Source organism: Empidonax traillii, unplaced genomic scaffold, assembly GCF_003031625.1.
Source record: "Empidonax traillii isolate 1590-97213 ecotype Southwest subspecies unplaced genomic scaffold, ASM303162v1 scaffold1588:size87698, whole genome shotgun sequence".
Lineage (NCBI taxonomy): Eukaryota > Metazoa > Chordata > Aves > Passeriformes > Tyrannidae > Empidonax > Empidonax traillii.
In genome coordinates, this window is record NW_020956781.1 from 4,454 (window position 1) to 26,375 (window position 21,922).

The 21,922-nt window shown below is 38.8% G+C and overlaps 1 protein-coding gene across 1 annotated transcript in view; it reads right to left on the reverse strand.

Moving 5' to 3' along the window:
• Positions 1 to 31: 31 nt before the first annotated feature.
• OFCC1 (orofacial cleft 1 candidate 1) overlaps positions 32 to 21,922 on the reverse strand; it is a 64,560-nt gene continuing 42,669 nt past the window's right edge. The window contains exons 8-12 of the mRNA XM_027907968.1: positions 20,524 to 20,647; positions 18,146 to 18,385; positions 5,893 to 6,156; positions 4,430 to 4,568; positions 32 to 368 (exon numbers count right to left, since the gene is read on the reverse strand). Coding sequence (XP_027763769.1) covers positions 202 to 368; positions 4,430 to 4,568; positions 5,893 to 6,156; positions 18,146 to 18,385; positions 20,524 to 20,647 — 934 coding nt within the window. The 3' untranslated portion in view covers positions 32 to 201. The remainder of the gene's footprint in view (positions 369 to 4,429; positions 4,569 to 5,892; positions 6,157 to 18,145; positions 18,386 to 20,523; positions 20,648 to 21,922) is intronic.

The following is a 21,922-nucleotide window of genomic DNA, read 5'->3' on the forward strand; positions in this document are numbered from 1 at the left end:
GAGCCCACCACTTCTGTACCTTTTTGCCTAAGATGCTTTTGATCCCTCACAATTGATTTAAACTCTTCCATCACTTCCTTTGCCCAGTGAATTAATGATGACATGATATCACAGGGTGAGGGGGAAGGCAAATGGGGGTATTTACACACATGCCAAGCAGATCTATTTGCAAACTTTCAGTAAATTAACGCAATAAAAGTCCTAACCTGCTGGAAGCATTTTAAGCTCTTCTCTTTTCCTCCCAGCTTCTTCTGTCACACACGCTTCTCCTCCTTTTGCAGCATTAAACTGCTTTTCCACTTCCTTTACAACAGTGGGAATACTTCCCTTATGGGTGTCAGGATCTTTCAGGGAGGTCAGAGGTTGCCCTGCAGAGGAAATGACAAGCTGTGAAATGTAAAAGAACAATTCCTTCCACATGTTTCCTAGCTCCAGGAGCAGTAAGGGGTTGTCGGCTAGCATCAGGAAGGGATGGACCAGGCCTTTGTCTTAGCAGTCCTGTCAAAACTAATTTACAATTAAAGACCTGTGCAACTGTTTAAAGCTTTACAACTCTGGTGAGTTTCAAGGACTGCTGAAGCCAAGTGGTACAAACCAACCTTATTATTAACAACCACGTGGACAGACAGAAGGAAGACAGACATAAAAATGCTGTAAATTGTAAATAAGCAAAAAAACTGCACGCCTGAAAATGATCTTTCTGTATGATATTTATTTCTGTTATAAGCTCATAGCTTGGGAAATAAAAACATTTCCATCGTTCTAACTTTTCCTCTGGTTGTTGCATAGGCCGCAGGAGCCACATGCATTGCTGTTGGACACCAAACCTTTTAAGGGGAGGGAAAAACAAAGTCCAGGGGGGAAATGAGCTAAAAAGAAAGTCTTTAAAACCATTCTCAAACAGCTGAGTTGCTGACTTCCCAAAGTGAAGAGGAGTGAGGGACAAGCAGACTTTCTGGAAAGAAAATTTTAGACACAGAAAATCTGCATATGGGTGCTTAGTCCAAAGATAGCTGAGGTAGTGAGAGTCTTTCTACATGACAAACCTTTTGCCTTGTAAACATTCTTTTTAGGTCTTGATTGGACATCAGTATATGCTAGTACAATGCTGACCATAACTTCAGGGCTTCAAATTGGCCAGTATTAAAGTGGTGTGAGTAAGTCAACTGGAACGAAAAATGTTTTCTTTGGCTCTAAACACTACAGAGGATAAAATCATCCTGTTTCCCACCTGCATGTTTTATTTGATCACAATTTCAGATGGGCACAAGTAAGTGTTTGCATATCAAGTCGGAACAACAGCACAGACAGAAGAGCAAGCATTTAGAAGAATGTTTCCCACAAGAGAAGAGCAACACTTCCCAAATCAGCCCGAGCCTGACCTAAAAGTGTTTGAGCTGGAGAACTAATACATGAGTGCTGTCTAGCTACTTTTCTGAAGATGAAGGAGCTGTCACTTCCAAAAAAGACTGAGTTAAGCTGACATTTTGCACATGTGAATCCCCTTTTCTATGGCCACTAAACTCAAAAGAGATCTCGCTGTAGATTTCAGTGTGAGAAAATGTGTTTTCTTGATGAATTTGTATATTTAGGTTTTTATATGTAGATTCACACTTCTGAGGTTTTCATGCGTTGCATTTAGAAGCCCGTGTTACTTAGATCTAGGTCTCTCAAGGCAACATTTCTGTTAGTTGCATCAAATTTTCCTACCTAAGCTGCTTCCATTGGAGTTGTTACCACCTTCCACACAATGGCTAATGAATTCCACACAAAACCCCTCCTTTATTCATTGACAGAGACTGTTGATCCCTTAATGGGCAACAGATGAACTACAGAAGATTTTCTTAAGAAAAGCAAAGAATGTTGGTAGTGTAAGCAGAAGCTGTCTTCTACCATGAGCCTCTTGTGGAATACCACTTTAAAAGAATGGAGAGAAGATATGGTTTGGACTAAGAGACACACCAGATCTGATAATGTACATCTGTGATCTACAAAAGAGGTAGAATGGGAGATATTATGTTGCATTCCTATGCACTGTACTCTGGAGGAGAGAGCCTGTGCAGCAGGGAGGAGCCATACATAGCCCAACAGAGAGCTGTGGTTTAGAAGAATAACATAGCCTGGAGTTAGTTAATGGAAATAATATGAAGGTTCTGTCTTAAACTTCTAAAACCAAGACAAACTTGAAGTGAAGGTTAAAACACCATCTCCTAACCTGCTCTATTTTGCAACACCACATATGGTATTGATATATAAGATCACTCACTATTTAGACTACTGCAGTAGAGCGAGTTACAGAGCACCCGTCTTCATTTAGACTGTTCTTACTCTCTCTGGCTTGTGTCTCAACCTTAATGCCACTTTAACAGAGCTTTCCCCCCCTCTGCTTTTGCTGGTTTAACAGATATAACACTGTATTTATAGGGCATATCAATGTGCGACAGCTTGCCACAGATCATAAACACATTTTTCTGTGGGAAATGTTGAAGTTGTGATTTCCAGCACGTGATCTCCAGTTCTCTAAGGTTTGTTCCTTTAATTGTAAATAGCCAGAAAGTCATCAAGCTAGCGTTTAATAAACTTTTAATTTGAAATGGATTACCACATGTTGTGTTTGTTTACCCATTATTAAATCTCTTAGCAACATATCACCAGCAGAAACAGCATACTGTAGCACTGCATAGATACATTAAAAAACAAACCCATGGGGGATATTGGTAGCTAATAATATCTTTAAAGAAGGCTCCATGAAAAATAAATAAATATAAACAGTATCAAAAATTACTCCTAGAAATTTTTTTAGTGCAATTCTGTTTGGCAGGGAAATTGCAGATCTTCCATGATCACCTTATCAGCAAATTTCAGAGGTCTGCATGCAAAATAAGACATACACTAATGCTCTTGCTCAGTTCTTAAAAATACATATTTCTTGACTTTTCAAACTGTGTATCACAAGCTTTTCCATGTATTTCCAGATAGCGTGACCTATTTATCTGCATCTTCTATGTGCACTTCCAAATGTATATGAAGACTGATGACAGGACCAAACAAGTTCGATTCAGTAAGAGTTTGTCCATAATTTTTCACTGTTGAGAAGAGTTGCCTGAAACTCCATCTTTTGAATCTGCCATTCAGGGTTTACTGCACCTTAAAGCACCTTGGCAGATATGTAGAAGATAAATGACAACAAAAAGGACCTTACAGTACAGTGTACGTTTACACCTCCGTGCTTCTGGTTTCAAGGTGGTTTTATAAAAGTCTTTTGATCACAGTGCAATTGTTGCTTAGCCTAAAAGCGTCTTAGGGCAAACCTCATTTTCTTTATCTCCTTAATCATTACTCAATGCCTGAAAAATACTTCTACTGGCTTTCATGTTTTACTTCCAACCTGAGCTGCCCATTTACTATGCTAAATGATTACTGCTTATCTGTTCTCTTTCTTCCCTTGCAATACACTCTTTTTTGTTTCCCTCCCATGCCATCTACAGTGTATCACTGCTACTGTTCTCAAATGCCTGAGGAACCTCTGTCCTGAAGAACTAAGTCTCTATTTCAGATCTTTACATCATATTCACAGATACAGTACAATCTGTAGGTTGACTGCATCCTTGTTCATTAAACCAGAGAAAATATAGAAATATCTGTTTAGGAAAAAATTAATTTTTTTTTGTCATGGCAGTCACATCCCATAGGCTGGGAAAAAAAAAAAAAAAGCAACAGCAGTTTCCTGCTGTTCTTCTCATTACTGGATTTCTAACAGTAGAGGAGCAATTTGTGAGTCCATTGCAATATAGTCAATTATATCTTCACTGTAGCTACATCAGAAGGCTCACAGAGTCCAGGAAGGATGCTCAGTCTAAAAAGAACATTCAGCTTTTTTAAAAAAGCTTCTGAGGAGATCTGCTGTGCACAAATAAACGATAATTGTCTTTCCTATGGATTACCACTTGATTGAATCTTAATGGAATTTTATAGGAGTAGCATAAGGCATGCCTCTGATGCCAGAACTATCTCCCTGCCAAATTTGAAGTCCCTGTTGTAGCCCAGGGAGGTGCTAAAGTTCTTCAAGCAATAGACAAAAGAAAAGTACCTTTTTTTTTTTTCTCTTTCTATAAGCTTGGTACTATAAGCAGCTGAACTGTTACTGCTGTGACATTCCAAGCATAATTCAGCCTTAAGCATAGGCCAGCATGGAAAGTTTAATCCTTAGCAATGAGGCTTATTTAAATTGCTCACACCTGAAACAAAGTTAAACCACCTTAATAAAAAGAATCAGAGTATTCCTGCTACAACACATGTTGGACCCATATCCTAATGAAGAAAAAAATGCAGCTTAACATGATCAACAAAGACTAGCCAACATTGAAATTAAACTGCGGGTTTCTCCAGAGAAAACCTGAATAAAAACATCAAAGTTTGAATCCATCACCTTGTGATCCAGGCTGTACAATCTTCTCTGAGACATCATTCTTTTCAGCAACACTTGAATATATGTGAAGTTCAGGTGGGAGATGAAGATGCATATCACACTTGCTTTGCTTATCTGAATCCTGTGGCAGTTTAATTATCTATTAAGGGAGGGGAAAAAAAAATAAAAAGAAAGCAGTTGAGAGTTCCACTAAGCTAGAACATACTTGTTTGTACACAGTTTATGAACCCTAGAAGTCCAAGATGTTGCTATGAGAACTTTAGGCAGTTCTTGTTTTTCCCTAGTCCATTTATTACAGTTTTCTCCCACACAAATTTACCAAGTATGTCTTCCCCATGCTTACTGACTAAAGCAGACACCCCAGTAAATGGGGGGGGAGGGGGAGGTGACTCATAATTCAATTTCAGAATCATATGGGAAAATATAGATACCCTATTAAATCTATTAAATTTGTATAAGGTGGGACTATTAAATCATCCCACCTTAAGCATTGATTTGAAAGACTAATTTTGCAGCTTTGGAATCTTCATCTCCTCCTTCCCCAGTCATTTTCACTCTTCTGGGTTATTTTTTTACCACAGCTCTATGATGTCTGACATTTGCTTTCCTAGCATATATTAGGTATATTTGTTGTATAAATTCTTATCACTTTATGTGTTTCTGAAGCTACTTTTACTTTCCTTTACTCTTGGTAGACCCAAAAATCAGATTGTATGAAAATCATCACTATAAGAAAACTGAAAACTAAAATTTTTATTAAGTAAGCCCATGTTATAATTGAGGTGCTTTCAAAATTCATCTGTTTTGGTATTTTTTCCTGAGTAAAATATGACTATAAAAGAGGTATAAGTTTAAGATCTTGATAAGGTTCCGAGTGAAGGAACATATTTCAGCTACAACAAACACCTTAACTTGCCCACTCAGAAAAAAATTTCCCCTGGAGAGAAATTCTTACTTCAGGTCCATTTTCACTAAAGACATATAAACAATGTCACATCTGAATTATATCCAAGAACTGTTCAAAAGTAAGGTTCCTACCACAACAGAACCGTACTTACTAGATGGAGGTCTCACACATACAAGTAACATAATATCATAAACAATATTATTGTATCTTACAGTCATGTGAAAGCATCTCTGTGATTCAGTAAAACTGTGGAGGAAATTAACATGTACCAGTGGCAGGGTCCAACTCGGAATTTGAACTTTTGATCCAATTATCCAGCACCCCAAAAAACATTTTTGTATTTTAAGTAATCCTAAAATCCAGCTGCAAAGCTGCAAAATATCTACTAATTTCATGTACGAGTTGGAGGTGCATGTGATTTAAATAATCACTGGGCAGGCTGAGAAGCTTCTTTTTGGAAAGACAAGTATTTATTTTAAGGGTGACAGAAGGAAATAGAATCTGTTCTGAGTAATAGTGACTAAGCAAACAGGCCTATTTTTTTTTAAATACAAACCTGAAAGTAGAGATTGCATAACCAATGATCCAAGTCTTGAGAAATAAAGTTTTCAATTTTTTTGAATCGGTCAACTTTAGGGTCATAATGTCCTCTCAGGAAGGGACATTTAAATTTTCCCTCCAAAACATTAAAATTATTATCACATAAGGGAAAAGCTCCCCATCCTACTTCTTGATCAATCCAAGCATAGGTCCCACGAAGAAGGAAAAGTTCAAAGAGGAGTACCATTCCTGGCTTCATAGCTTTTCTATGTGGTAGAATCTAGCAGAGAAGGAGAAAAAGATTTATTAGTTACAAAAGCATCACAAGGGAACCGACTTTCTTTTATCATATGAAGCTCTACAAACTTCATAACTTTGAACCAATTTTGCATGCAAAAACAATTAACAACTCTTCTCTTTGCAGCAAGTCATGTATTTGAACAATTATCCACTCTGAAAAAAAAATGCTGTGCTTTTTTTGATGGTTAATTTTGGGATTTCTTTGTTTCCCCCTTGGCTTTCTGAAAGCATTCATTTTCTGTCTTTATTTACCAGTGGTGTAAAAACATTGCCACTAGAAAACTTTGGGACAGAGTGACAAACCATCTTGGAAATCTGAGGTGTCCCTGTGAGGGCTTGCTGAGACTCACTACTGGGTTTTTCTTGCAGCAACTTTGGAGACCTCATCCAAATACCCAATGAGAATACTTGTAGACTTGCAACTCACTGAGTCACAAACTCTTCTCCACCCAGTTCTGGGAATAATGTTGGTAAACAATAGCCTTCCTCCTTTAAATCAAAGCTCTTATTGCAAACTATGTGAACCTCAGTGTAGGGTCAAAAAGCATTTTGAGGTAAAAAACTCTCAGCATACCAAAGGCTGGCAAACACTGTTTACACTTTCCATCAGATAGGTAGAGGTATTCTTCTGAGTATTTTGGAGCTGTAGAAGAGCTTGGGGCTCTAGGGCAATTGTGTTCCCATGGCAAAGACTTGAAAACTAGTGGTGAAGAAACACCCTGAAGTAATATGAAGTTATGTAAATCTGTCTGTAAGCTTTTGGCAGGTAGAGAAGGAAGGAGGGTGAACACAAAGAAAAAGTAATCTGGTTCTATGCCACAGTATTAACTGTTTTCTTTAATTAAGGTGAGGATTGACCCAGGTCCTGTTGAACAATTCTAATACATTCAAAAGGAGAGATAAAAGGAAAAAAAACCCAAACATACAAAAACTAGATCATGGAAGATTACCATCATACTCAGGCTAACAGCTATGAAGGGTAGTCACCTGGAGACAAGGGGAGCAAATACATCAGCTACGCCTCTCACACAGCAAAATGTCTGCTTCACCACTATTCCTACATATTCTCCTGAGAGAACTGGGACTGCCTAATCTCTTAAATTCAACCTTGGATTCTTCTTTAATATAAAGACAGTGAACTGTTATTTGAATGTTTTTCACATTTTATTGTTCCTATTTTAGTCCTCACAGTTCATGGTAGCAAATGCCTTGGTACACTTGCCTGCTCAATATTACCTCGCTTTCCAGCCAAGGTAGAGAAAGAGGAGCCTTTTCTCCTGCTCTCCTCCCTGTGAACTGCAGAAGCCTGAAATATTCAAGGGCATCTTTTGACTTTGAGTGTCCAGTAGGATATACCCTCTGTACTTTTTGAAACTTGAGAATAAGACCTCCAAGTAGAAGACATCAATGGAAACCAATCACCAACTATGAAAAGCCTAAAATGCCCAAGTCTTCTTAAATTTGCAGGAATTTCCTCAATGAAGATGACATTCTGCAGTCAATAACCAGCCGGAAATCTGTACTGCTTCAAATATTTCTGTATGTAAGTACACACCCCAACACAGCTCTTTCTCAATGGGTATATTTAAATACAAGTATCACTTCTTTTACACTCAGTATTGAACAGCAAGGTGATTAGCATAATCCAGATGCAGCCAAGCTTCTTCTGTCTTTTTCTGAAACAGCCAAGGAATTTCACCATACCAATAACTGCCATGTTAGGAGATGATAAGTGTTCGTGGTTGTGCTGCGTTCTGTACCTTTTTGGAAGAAGTGAATATAAATTATTATTTTTAATAATATGCTTTCCTGTTTTGAGTTATATATTGGGATTAGATAATGGCAAGAGAGAGGAAGTAATTAAGGGAAATCTTTTAAAATTATAAATATTTTCATTATTATGTAGGTGTACTTTATATTAATTATGTAAATATATTCTAAGACTTAGTGTAGGCTTAAAATGAAACAGAAGCATCTGTTGAAAAATGCCATAACCCTGTGGCAGCTGCTATTAAACCATTAACAGTATCAGGTTTCATTTAAACCAGATTTACCATTTTCTGTAACGGCCCGTGGGAAAGCTAAAAACATTAGGCACAAATTACTGACAAAAGAGATCCTTAATCAAGCCATACATTTCATTTGGCTAGCTGGGTGCTAGATAGTAACCTCTATGCTACAAATTAAAGGTGATGGTTACAACACTGTGATCAGAGACAGTTACCTGCATTATCAAACAATCCCAAAGCATTAGCAGGTGAAATTACTGCTGCATCACAACATACATTTTGGTTTCTCCCTTGTTTCCTAGACTTACTCTTCTCTTAAGAATAACTCAACAGTACATGCTCTTCTGCTAGCCTGCCTATAAACAGGCAGTGGTCAAGCAGATGTGTAAGGGTAATCATCATGATTATTAAAAATTTATTTCTTTGTTTCTGGCTCACACTTATTCTTCATTTGCTGTAAGCCCTTATCTTGGACTTAGACTGCAAACTCACTCTTTGGGACTGAAAGCACACATTTGTTTACAGTTCCAGGAGCTGGTCCTTAAACCATGCCATGACAGAAACACATAATGACAAAATATAAACAAGGATTTTATAACACATCTGTCTGCTACAAGGTCTGAGGTTATAAGGACTATCATTCTGTTAGTCCTTATGCACAAACAGTGGGTGTCTAACCCAGGTAGGACAGCATCACACATCTCAGCCTACATGGTCAAATAAAACATACCTATCAAGTAAGAAACTTCTTTCTGTTGGATCCATACAAAAATCCTGGCCAAACCTCTGTCTGTTACTCTATGCTGTCGTGCCAAGCATTCAAGCAGTTGCCTGTGGGCTTTCATCTCCATCCTGTTGGGCGCTGGGAGTGTGATTTATAGGGGAGGAACTGCTGGCTAGGAAGGGATAGCCAGGCTGAAGCAGAAGAGTTTCAAAAAGGAGGCAGGTCCTTTCAACATCCATGCTAAACCTTTTCCCGTTGCCACAATGAAAACTCATCTCCATCACAGCTCGCTGTCCCACAGCTGCAGGGTCAGACAGCCCAGGGAAGGAGCTCGGTCTTGTGCCACCTGCCCTTCATTAGCCTCCTCCTAGGCAGTGAGCCCGGGAGCCGGGATTTGGGGCACGGCCAGCACAGCCTGTAGGCACAGATGCACAAAAGCATTTAGGCACTTAGCTCCTATTGAAACCCACAGTCCTTGAATGCCTGTGTGCCTCTGTGGCTTTGGGCTGTTATGCTCTGGTACAGGGAAGGGAACACCTTAGGTGGATAGAGGAGGAGGAGGATGGGGATCAGTAATTGCTCTTCCCCAAAAGACTCGGAGCTGTTCCTGGGATAGGCAAGGCACAGGCAGCTCAAACTGACCAGTTTGTTTTGATGGATTGTTTGGTTTCCGAAGAAAAAAAATGAAATTGGCAGTTACATTTTTCCTGCTGGAGGCAACCTCATTTGAGGCACTATCTGATAAGTTAGTCCACAAGCCTGCACCAGAACTGCTGACATTCAAAGAGAGCATACTAGATAAGGACAGATTCCTGGGTTTTAAAGGGTTTACTCTCCAACACCTTAGCTCAGTGTTTCTCCTTGCTCAGGTAAAATTTCCACTGAGGTCTGTGAGGTATATAGACTTTTACGGTGCTATGAAAGAATCAAGCACCCACTTTTTACTGGTGTAATTTCTTCTCCAAAGAGAGATGCAGCAGAGAATAAATAATACTTGTGTGTGCCTGCACAGGCACAAGTAATTCTTTTTAGTCTGCAGTTAGCAGTGTTTCATTTATTTGAATTAAATCATAGTAAACTAAAATTATCTCTTGCCACTATTTCTGAATTCAACTGTTTTATATCAGTTTTATTGTAATATATCTTACTTCCCCATATGCCACCATAGTTTCAACAAAGAAATCATAGAGAGAATGAATTCTATTTGAATATTTCAATAAACAGATCCAGTGTGAGGTTTTGGAGTTTTTTCTCTGACTTACTCTTGGGCTTTAACCTTGTCAGAGAAGAGATAAATTTTTGCTTCTCTTCTCTGCACCTTCAAATGTTTTCAGCAAAGAAAGAAAAGAACGAAAGTTACATTACTTAATTCACATTACACAAAAATTTGACCACTGCAGCTCAAACAGATTAAATTTAATTAAAATATGCAAAGAGAATTCAATACTTACTTATTATATAGAAAAATATTGAAAAATATAACGTAAATTAATGGTTCATCACTTCTGATTATGAGAAGCAGAGCACATGAATTTCAGTAGAGTAAAACGCAGGTAGAAAACCTTTTATATAGGAAGCAGATCCCATCATTAACAAACAAAAAATTAATTCACTGTGTAAAATAAGTAGTGCTGGAGATCAGGCTGTTATTGCCAAAATAAGGTGAAGTTTTCACAACCATATTTCAAGCTCTCCCTGTTTACGTTCAAGGCCAGCATAAAGGCAGAGGGAAGGGCATTCTTAGGAAGCGTTGTGTAACTTTGAAATTTATAAAAGGCCAGAGGGGAGGAAATAGAAACATGGACTGAAGTAAAAGTAAAATATCATGTTATTAGGGTTTTCCAAAAGTCCCTATCTATCATCAGAATGTCCTGGAATAGCCGAAAACTTATTTCCCCAGCTTTCCATCACTGCCTGTCTTTGAACAGGTAACTGAATACAAAATAACACACAAATCAGAGAAGGACCATACAGTGCAATATCATTTATTTCCCCACTCTTTTTTTCCCCTTTCCCTATTTTTGGAAAGAGAGAACAGACCTTTCAAGGCTGACATAAGTCAAATGACTCCTCTCCCTGCATCTTGCAGATCTCCTTCAGCCTTTATGCAGGACCACCATCTTTCCTGTGACCCAGCCTCCCTGACAGCGGCAGAGTATGGACCACAGGCTGTTGGGCCACAGCACACAAGCTCAGGCTCATAGATGATCCCCCCAGAGCACAGGACAGCAGTACTTGTAAGCAGGAAATTTATTCCCTACTCTGTGTCAGAGAGCAGGATTCCTCCTGACATGCTGTGCCAAATCCCCCCAGTGTCTTCCCAGATTTGCAACAAGTGCCCCAATGGAAACACCTGCCCTCTCCCAGGCTACCAGAGCATTGATGATTCACCACTGCCTCCCTTTCCTCCAGGAGAGATAATTTAGGCCACAGTTGACTCCAGCAGCATAACATGTAAGATAGCTACCTTACACCAGAGGACCAAAATTTGGCTTTTTATCTTCTCAAATACAGGGGAATAATGTTTGCATTCTGTGAGCTTTAGCCTCTGCATCTGTTGCTAATTGTCCTGGCACATCTGCTGCTAATTCTTTTCTGTTCTTGGACCAGCAGGGAGTAGTAATGTATGGTACAGAGAGCTCCAGCCTCCCTGAATGCTTCTGGTGATATACCGCTGGCCTGGGTGGATTCTGACCTCATCCTGCAAGGGAGAAACTGTCTTTGTAAGAGGAAAGAGGGAAAAAAGTTCCTTCTCCTGCCACTTCCATTTCACTTATTTATTCCTGAGACTGATTTCAGCATGATCAGAGCATGAATTTCCTGGGATAACGTGGGGTGCAGACACGAAACAGCAGAGTTTATTTATTTTGTGTCAAGAGGCCGTGCGCTTTGCCCAGAAACCACTCAGAGCCAAGGAGTCTCACGAAGATGTGGCTCGTTTGGCATGCAGGGCTGAATCATTCAGCAGTGTCATTTTGCCTGCCCCAGGCTCCAGAGGAGGAACAGGCAGCTTTCCTCTCCTGTTTGCTCCACCAGCAGCTCCATCTCATGTCCCTTTCTTGGTGCTGTTCTGGATTCCCCATCACACCTCCTGTAGCAACCTCTTAATCTGTAAATTTTTGTCCAACCAGGAATGCAGCGATATTCACTTCACCAGGGAAGCAATGTCAGTGTTTCATGCTTATTCAGCGTTTCCTGGATGGTCCAGACCTGGTTAGGCTCTGCTTTCTTTCCAGGGGCTCAGCTACCACTGTCCAGCAAAGAAATAGGAAGATCGACTCCTGAGAACAAATCCCTTTTTCCTTGTGTACCCTGCTTAAAAATTGAGTGTTTAAACAGGATCACTTTTTTTCCTTTGGTGGCATAATGTACTCTTCCCATTTCTGTAGGACAGCCTTGCAATTACCCTGATGATCCTAAGTTCACACATTATTAATTTAAAATGTGAAATGCTTTAAAACCAGATATGTTAAGGCAAAAAAATTAAAGCATCTTCTGAGGGTGTTTTGCTGACTCCCATGACTTGCAGATATGGACTAAAACACAGTGTAGGTCCCTTTTGCACAGTTCCACACTGTCATCTCTAGTGAGTCATGGAGCTGCTCCTTTTTTCCAATCACTGAATTTTTTGTTTGAGCAGGTATTTATCTCGTACTTGGTGTTCTCTGTTGTTTAGAGTTCACTTGGAGTTAAGGATACAGACAGAGGCTGCATTCTGCCTTCCTGTTGATTTGCCCCAAAAAATATATGACTTTTGTACAGCTATTGTATCCTACAAATCACATCAAGGTCTCTTACAGATATAATTTGCAATTAGTTAGGGAATAAGACATGGAGTGGTCAAAAATTAAAGGCTGTCCCCAGACACTCCTGATTTTTAACATATGTCTGCTAGATTTTCCAAAGCAGACTACATACCGTACTCTAGTCAGATATGATGCATTATAATGTGGGTCACGTTCCTGAGGTCTTTGGGCAGGATGTATTGGTATAAGCTGACAGAGCACTCACAGTACATTCCAGCAGGTGTTTCCAAGAACTCCTTCACTGGAGCACAATGACTAGACAACACGTGAAAAATAACTCCAATTTACCAAAAACAAAACCTGTGATAAGTAGTGGCCTTTTGAATATGTAAATCAATTGCATGATGCGAAGTAAGGTAGATACAATAGATTCTAATATGTAATAGCTTTGTAATGAAAGCACACCAGACTTAATGAATCCCTCAGAGTCTTCACATGTTGGTGGAAATGGAGCCATCCACATTTGGGAAGTCCATCTATGGGCAGCAAAGGTCTCCAGAAATACTACCTTGCTGCAGCTCTCGTATGGAACAGGATATGAGCACAGCATGGCACTGGGCCAAAGCAGGTCCTTCTGATGCTTTCTGCTGCGTGCACAGCAAGAAGACAGACTCATGTCCACTTGGGGAGCAGAGCACTATGGAAAGAGTAGCAGCCAGTCCAAACAGCATGGGGCCCATGGCCCCATGGTATAAGTGGTGACCATTCCCAGGGTTGCTGGTGGCTTACCACAGAGGTCTATCCCCCAGGATGGCACAGTGGCAGAGGGGTGCGACACAGCTGGAACAGAATTGCTCTGAGATCATCTATTTTGAGGAGCTATTGCAAAGTGACATTTAGCAAATGGCAATTGAAGAGCAGACCCCAAACAAACTCAGAAAAATAAAATAGGAGTAGTAATAAGTACCTGTTCCTGCTGGGGGCGAGGAGGCGGGAATCAAACCTGAAGTCTTCCAATAAATACGAGCACCTGTATAAGCTTAGTTCTTCAATTTACCAAAAGGATCATGTAGCACCTTATCATTCCAACTACAAACATTGCATTCAGGGAAAACGTAAATGGCTCTCATTCTGAAAGTCCTCTGGCACTGCCAAGCATTATCTTTTTTTTTTTTTTATATTGTATCAGACTCTTATATTATATCCTCAAAATGTGTCCTAGAGCTAGATGTTCTTCATTTATGCCAGCATTTCACTCAGTAATAAAATAAATGGTGGAGGGGGAGCACACGAGGAGCAGAAAGTTTGTGGTCTACTTTTGTTAATGATACCTTGTTTTGTAATTATTAAAAGCATCACAGACCTTAGACAGCTGCTGACATACAGAAAATAATGTCCTTGAAACTGTTTGTTTCATCATATTTTAAGAATTAATACCTTAGGTCATGTTAATCAGTTTCTGATATATGTAGTTTTCAAAATGCACTTCAGGGAAGAAAGTGCTGGAAATGACTAATAACAACAAAGATATGAACTTTATTCATTGTATATCTAAATCCAAATGTGAACATTACCAAAGTACTTTGCCATCAGAAGTATTTAGGAAGCCTTAAATAAAAAATAAATCCACTTCATTCAGTGAAATAGAACATCCTCTTTTGCCAAGCAAAAGAGTTCAAATTTATTAATTTTGTAGCTATATTTTAAAATGAGTGTCAGCCCCTGCTAGATGACTACATGATAAGTGTCCTGAAACTTCAGGAAAAGGCACTAAATTTTTCACAGCATTTGTGTTTCATTTTCAGTGTAATAAAAATATGGTGCCCTTTTAATAATGAATAATAGATCTCCTGGTATGATTTACATGAGTGGATTAAATGTCATGTTTGAAAAGTTGCTGTTTTATTCATATCGAATTTCCCTCAAGTAAAACAAAATGGTGCCCAGCTACTGTTATAATATTGCTAGTACCTCGCCACACTGATACATAAATATTAACCAGTTGATATACTCTTCAAAAATCTTCAGTTCTGTGAACTGTGCTGTCAGCAATGATGTCTTTTCACCCATATGAACAGATTTAGTACTGTCCCAAGTTCCAGGTATATTGGGGAAAATGTGTAGCACCAGTGCTCACATGCTTCTGGACCTCACACTGTTTTTTGCTAAAGTGCCAGTTTTGAAAGGCTCTCACAGAATAAGGACTGATGCCAAATGGGTGCAACTGGACCAGGATTAAAAGGCAGTTTGGGTTAGCCCAATACTGACAAAATTGTCCCTATTTCTGCTCAGCAATACTGGACTGAATTCCCAGGTGACTGGACAACACAATGAATACCTTTTAAATGTCACTTGTAGGTAGCCTCATTGGCTTGTAGTGCTCTTCACAACAGCTGAAAATTTCCTGTCTGAACTTCCCATCCTGAATAAAAACTCACTTTCTAACAGGTAATATTTTTTCTTGAAAAGTGTTTCAGAAATATTTTTAATTTGTTGCAAAGAAAGAGAAAATAAAAACATCTTCCTTAAGGGTTCCTTCCCTGTAGAAAAAGTTAGTAATGTACAACAAAATATTTTGGTCCTGATAATTGAAATTATAGCTGAAACCCTTTTTTTTTTTAAAGAAAAGAAGCTTTTTTGCCTCATTCCAACTTTTATTCTATTGAAGCCGATGCATATTTTAACTCTGAAAAGTGGGGGGTTTATCTTATTGTTGTAAATGTTTCATAGAACAATTTAACATTTTTAATGTCTATTGAACTAACTAAGAAAAGCTGGAAAGATAAAACCCCAAATACTTTCTTTTTCTGTGCAAACTTCAACTTTTGCATACTGGAACTCATTTGTGCTATTCAAGTCATCATTAAAATGAAAAATGTAATCTGGACTTGCTAACACTTGAACATAATCCTACGGAATAAAATACTGCCTTAAATACACTGAGGAAAAAAAAAAGTTTACTGACTACTTAGACCTTATCTATAATAGGATCTTAGCCACCATGAAACAGAAATAAGGAAGTTATATTGGTAAAATTATCCTTCTAGTGTAAAGATGATGCAGTCACACAGACTTTACCTATCAAAGCCTAAAGTCCATTTGCATAAACTAAATATGTGCAAATATACTAGAAATGGTGAGTCTAAAACTAAAGTTCCCTTCAGATCATGCCATTTGTAGCTATGCCTAAAATGGTAAACAGTCACTTGAAACAGCAATTGCATTTTATCACAATCCAAAGCATTCATACAGTTTTCATTCAGCATAATTTAAGAAAAAAAATATTTACTCATTTGGCTGTCTGGCCTTACTGAAAGACAAATAAAATTCAACTGAAGCTATAGGGAGCCACTGTCTAGTAAGTAGTCAGAGGTTATTGGGGAGGTAGGTTGACAAACTAAAAGGGAGGACAATGAAGGAGCAGAAAGAAGGGAAACTGGCAAGCTGGAGCAAAGAACATTGATTAATGAACAGAAAACATTTTTGAAAGGTCGGGTGTGCAAGTCAGACTAGCCCTGAGGCAGATCTAACTTACATGACCAGCACTTTCTGTACGCAGCAGGTAACCCACGCTGACACCAACTTTGCGGACATGACAGGGTTATTATTTTTGGAAGGATGTAGTGTTCTGGAACAATTTCTCTAATATATTAGTTAAAATTGAGCTTTCCTTCAATATCAAGCATGCATGTCTTCATTTTCACCATGTTTACACTGAACTCCTATCATTATTCTGGCCAATGAAAACAAAAGCGTATTCTGCATTTGTGAGCACTTCTATTTCCCACCCCATAATATATCCCAGGGCAGTAGTGCTGTATATTAGGTTGTGTTCAAACCCAGATGCTCATGTGAAGCTCACCATTAAGACTTCACTACTTACCCTAAGATTTCTGGTAGATGTTAACCATCTGAAGCCTAAAATTTTCCTCATCTCAGCACAGACCCCAAAGGTTTCTTCTGAAACATATCTTAAGGTTGTGCACCAATACCAAGGTGGAAGAACAGAAAGGTAGAATTATACAGGGCACAATACATCCTATGTCCTCAAAATGAGCTGGTGGAGAAGGTTCGCTAAAATTACAACATTAGTTTTGCTGTCCATTATAGAGTAATGAAGACGGGGAATTATCAGAAGGTCATTTAATCCAGCTTCTCCTGGTCCTGTATTTTAAGAGAACTTGCCCGAGACCTGCACGCTGGTTCACTAGACTAAAAATGAAGTTTGGTGAAGATGCTAATCAAATGCCCCCTGTGAGACCCAAGAGAACTTTAAAGCAAACTTGCAAATGCAAAAAAGCGGCAAAAACCTAGGAGAAACATTCAGTCATACTGACCAGTCTTCTCCTTCAAGACAATACTTCATCTCCAAGGAAAGTAACCAAGATGTATGCATCCTGTCTAGGAAGGAATCACAGCTCAGTGATTTCTCTGACAGATGCATATATTTGTTTTAACATCATGTGAAAGTCACATTCACAGTTTCCCACTCTATATATGTGATTCACACCCATAGTTGAATTACAGACATTGTTCATTATCTAATACAGGTGATAAACAATTAAAAAGCAGAAAATATGACTTAGTAGCACTTTATAAATCACAAACCCAGCATCTGAAATGACCTACCCACAAGTAACTGAAAGCATCAGTGGCATAAATAAAAGTTGCTTTATCTCAAAACTCTTTGGGATAAGGACTGCCTGCCTGTTCTGTACCTACACAGCACTTTGGACAACAGAAGGTTTGGAGGAGGAGAACTACCATTGGGGTCATAGCAGAAAATAAACGATTGTAAGCGGAAAAAACTCGTCATTCTACCAATGCCTCATAACACACACGAAAAATCCCCACCGCACTGAGAGAGATGAAGATTGTTTTTCAAACCGTAAAGAAGCTTTCATGTGCCAGAGAGTTTATCCGAGACCAATGTTTTAACCAGCACTAGGCATTAGCTACAACAGTGAGCAACTGACACACAACAATCCTGCCATGCACAGCATGCTTAGGCAGGAAAATATGTGTGCCTCAGTCGCAAAAGACAGAATAGAGCCTCAAGTGTTTGGGCTCCTTCCAAAATAATCCAAATGCTGCTTTTTTGGCAAATGGGGGTCAATGGAGCTAAAAACTCACAAAAGGATTTGGGCATTCATGTGTTTATATACACCCACTCGTTCATTTATTATTCTAAAGCTACTTTACAGAAATCAAATTACATAGCTGACAAGCTGCATAGATAAGAGAGAATAAAAGTAAAATTTAAAATTAGCTGACAACACTATATGATGTAGCATATATTTGGCACTTTTAGAGTGAGTGATGAGGGTTGACATAGGGGGAAAAAAATTGCACCTTCGTAAATTGCACCTTAAAATATTAAATAAATTATTAACATGATGGAATGCATTCAATATATAAGCCTAAAGGAGAAAGAGCGGATGTGTTTTAACTTTCAAAGCAAAGAGAGCATATTTATGAAGTGTTGCTTACTGTCTGGATACTTTGTCCAAAGTAGATTTCAGTGTTGTAGAAGTTTCCACCATGAGTAACAGGCTGCGTTGTTCTGGCCTGAGGCTTCTCCTGCAGTTCAGGTCTCTCCAGCAAGTCACCACCTAAGCGGCTGAGAACAGAAGCTTTGAGAGTGTAGTGGCCTTTAGGGACCTTATCTTTGACTCCCCTCAGGCATTTGAAGCGAATTTCTATTGACTGAGGCTTCCTGGAGTAGTCAACCTAGGGAGAAGGTTCCGAGTTACTGACCTGGGCTGAGCTGAATTTAACCATACAATTAGCAAGAACAAATTTCTTCCAGAAAATAACCACTGAAAAACAGACAACAAGTTTCTTGTTCAACCTGCAATTACTTATTGCTAGCCAAGTATCTGCAATTAGGGAGGTCAAAAGTCATAGAGATGACAGATAAAAAAAGCGGTACAAATACTACTCATAAAATGTTGAGCATCCTTGGAGGACAGGTAGAGCCGGTGAAGTATGACACCAGAAGATAATAGCTGGCAATAATAAGGCAGAATTAACTGGAAGACAATACCTTCAAAAATATAGCGTGCTTTGCTAGACAGGCACAATATTTGATGCGACGAGGAGGCCGCAGGCACAGAGTGAAAGACAGGGCAGGCCATGTTTTTATACTAATTATTAGCCTTGCCAAAGCTATTAGCGCTGTGCAAGATGCAGACTATCCTTTCACCTTCTGATTATCATATAATCAGATTCTTTTAAAAATAGTAATCAAAGTGCAACACGTGTAGAGTTTAATAACAACTCCCTACAGGCACCTTTACTCCAAGTCCAGACAAAAGGAAACATCTGTTGCTAGCTGTTGACAAGATGTTGTCTGAGTCACAGAATGTTTAGTACGAAATGAATGCTGTATACCAGAAATGCTTTTCTGGTGCTTTCCTTGTGTGCTTAGCTTCTAAGTGTGGGGGTTGGCTGTGGGGGACAGACACAACGGTACAATCCTTACACAGTCCAATGGTGTAAGGTCTGTCCCACTATGCCAGAAGATACTTCAGCGCTGCCCAAACGCAGGGTCAGGCACACAACAATCAATCCCAGTTAGACTCCAGTGTTGACTTGAATGGATAAAATTGTTTCTACAATAACTAAGTATTTAGTGCTTAAAATCAGCAGTGCAACTCCTCTTTTCCCCAAGAAATCAATTTCTTCTGTTATTTGGGGAAAAGGCTAGTAAGAGGTCTTCTTTTATTGCAATTGGATACAAGAACCCACACTTCAGAATCACATGGCTACCTTGACTACTAGGTTTAGTGGTCTCACAGTTTAAGCCTACAGTAGCTAATAATCTCTTCTTTAATCCTGTCTTGGATTTATTTTGGAAGAGATAGCATATTTCCATATAGATAGAAAGCTTCTGGAATTAAATTAAGCAGTTAAATAAACAGCTGAATTTGTTAAACTTCTTTTGTTTCTCAACACAAACCATACTTAACAACTAATCTGAATGACAATTATTTTCAGCTTAATTAGAAAATCTTAATTAACAATGAAGATTTAACCTTAATATTTTTGGTTTTCTGAATCATATATAAAAAAAATTAACATTATGTGAATAAATAAGACAATCTTTTTAAACCTCAAGGCAGGATTACTGATGCAGGCAGCCTTCGTTATTAAACACATTCTAAATTAAACGCCTCTATGAATTTTATACTGAAATATATTGTGATAGTTTTGCATGCCAAATGTGACATTTTGTATTTTAGATTCATCTTCTGTAGTAATTTTGGAAATGTCATACAAACAAAGATTTTGTCATTTACCAATGGAATTACTATGCATGGCCGGTTAGCCATCTCTTTTCTGGCTCTTCTGGTTGTTTCAAGTCAGCAAGCCATAAAAAATCTTTATCTCTCTGAAACACAGCAATTTGGAAGATAATCGAATAGTGACTGGGGGGCAGAAACGCCAGTCTGAGGAATTATACCACAATCTCTCTTGCATTTACAACCTTCCTCAAAGCGAGTGTCAGTCGAGTAGGAAAAGGAGATAGAAGATTCATCATATTTCAAGCCTGTCTCATTTGCATGGTGGCATAGCTGTCTCATCTCCTGCTGAAAGACTTTGCTTGGCCAGCGCTGACAAACTGTTTTGAAGAACTCTTGCCATGCCCAAATGATTCATCATTAATAGCTTTAGACATTCTCTTTAAGCATATGGTTACTTTTGCTGGAAAGCATATTTTGAAACCTGTTAAATTCTATCCTCTTAAACTATGAAAAGAGAAAGGAAGAAATAAAAAAAAAAAAAGAAAAAGAAAAAAGTATTGCAATTGATCCAGTCATTTAGCAGTTCACATCAGAGAAAAAAGCACTCATAGAGAACCTCACCTTCTTGCAAGGTCCTGCTGCTGCTCCATTTAATCCAGTATTCACACTTGCAAGTTTACCAAAGCTGGCTACCGTTTCTTCTTCACCTCCACTCTCTTCTGTTTTCAGTGGCTGACTTCCCAGTCTGCAGAAGTTAGAATGGGAAGAAGAACAGAAAAGAAATGAACTACAGGGCATACACAGAAAGCACTTGCTGTCGGAAATGCATCAGTTTGATGTTTTCCTTGAACATATCTTAAGACTTGCAGGGCACCCAGGAGAAACAACAGTGTGCTAAAGCAGAGAAATGGCTAGGCTTCAAAAAGCAGCATAAAAAAATAACAAGACCAATACTTGTCAGTCTGTGCCACGAGATGACATAAGGAACCTAAAGTTTCAATGCCTGTCTATCATCAGATCTGTCCGGCATTGGGTCTCAGAATCTAGGTTGAGAATAAAGTAGGAAGGCATTACCTCTGCTGACACTTTGAGGACTGATTGACAACTTCAATAAACTTGGACAGGTTTCTGGAAACCATTGATACCTTGGGGTATCAAGATTGCTTTAATCACAGGAAAAAAAATAATTATGTATACAAAATCTTACTTTTTTTGTTTGTCCTACCTCAAAAAAACTTATACATTTATATAAAATCTTATATAATCTGGACATTTTCAAAAATATCTTTTTTTATAGTTGGAAAAATTAAATATATGAATTATATGCCATATATATAGACATATATATAGACATGCACATACACAAATTTTCAGCCAGATGTGAACCATAAAACCTTCCTTGTCATTACTATGTTAAGTTCTTGTGTACTTAAAGTGTTTTGGGGGGTAATTATATCAACTCAAAGTTTTTGGGGTTTTTTGGTTTTTTTTTTTAAGAGAGGTCAGTGTAGCAACACAGAAGGCCAGCAAATAGTGCAAGAATAGCCCTGCACTTCCAGTGCTGCCCTGCTTAGTGCAGAGAATACACAAAAGGCACAGTACTCTATGGAGAAAATCTTTTTTCCAGCACACAGCAGGAGCAAACACAAAACTAAGACATTTACACTAAGCACTGTAAAACTCTATGGTTTGGCAATCCCATCCCACCCATCAACACACACAGAACCATGAGTAATTCCTCTGTCCCTACATGGCATCAGTATCTAAATATTATTGACCCTAAGTAAAAACATCTGTAGATGTCCTGCTGGCTTCAAAACACATCAGCTCTTGCTTCCACAAGGTGTTTTAAGAGGCCAGAGAGGGTCAGTGGGTCATACCAGTGCTGGTAATGCTCCAGCCACACTTGCAAGTGGAGGTGGGGCAGGCACAGAGAAGGACATGGTGGCTCTCAGAAGCTGGAGGCTGAGCAGGCTGTTCATGGCTGAGGGCCAGCCATGTGCCATGCTGGAGGTCAAGG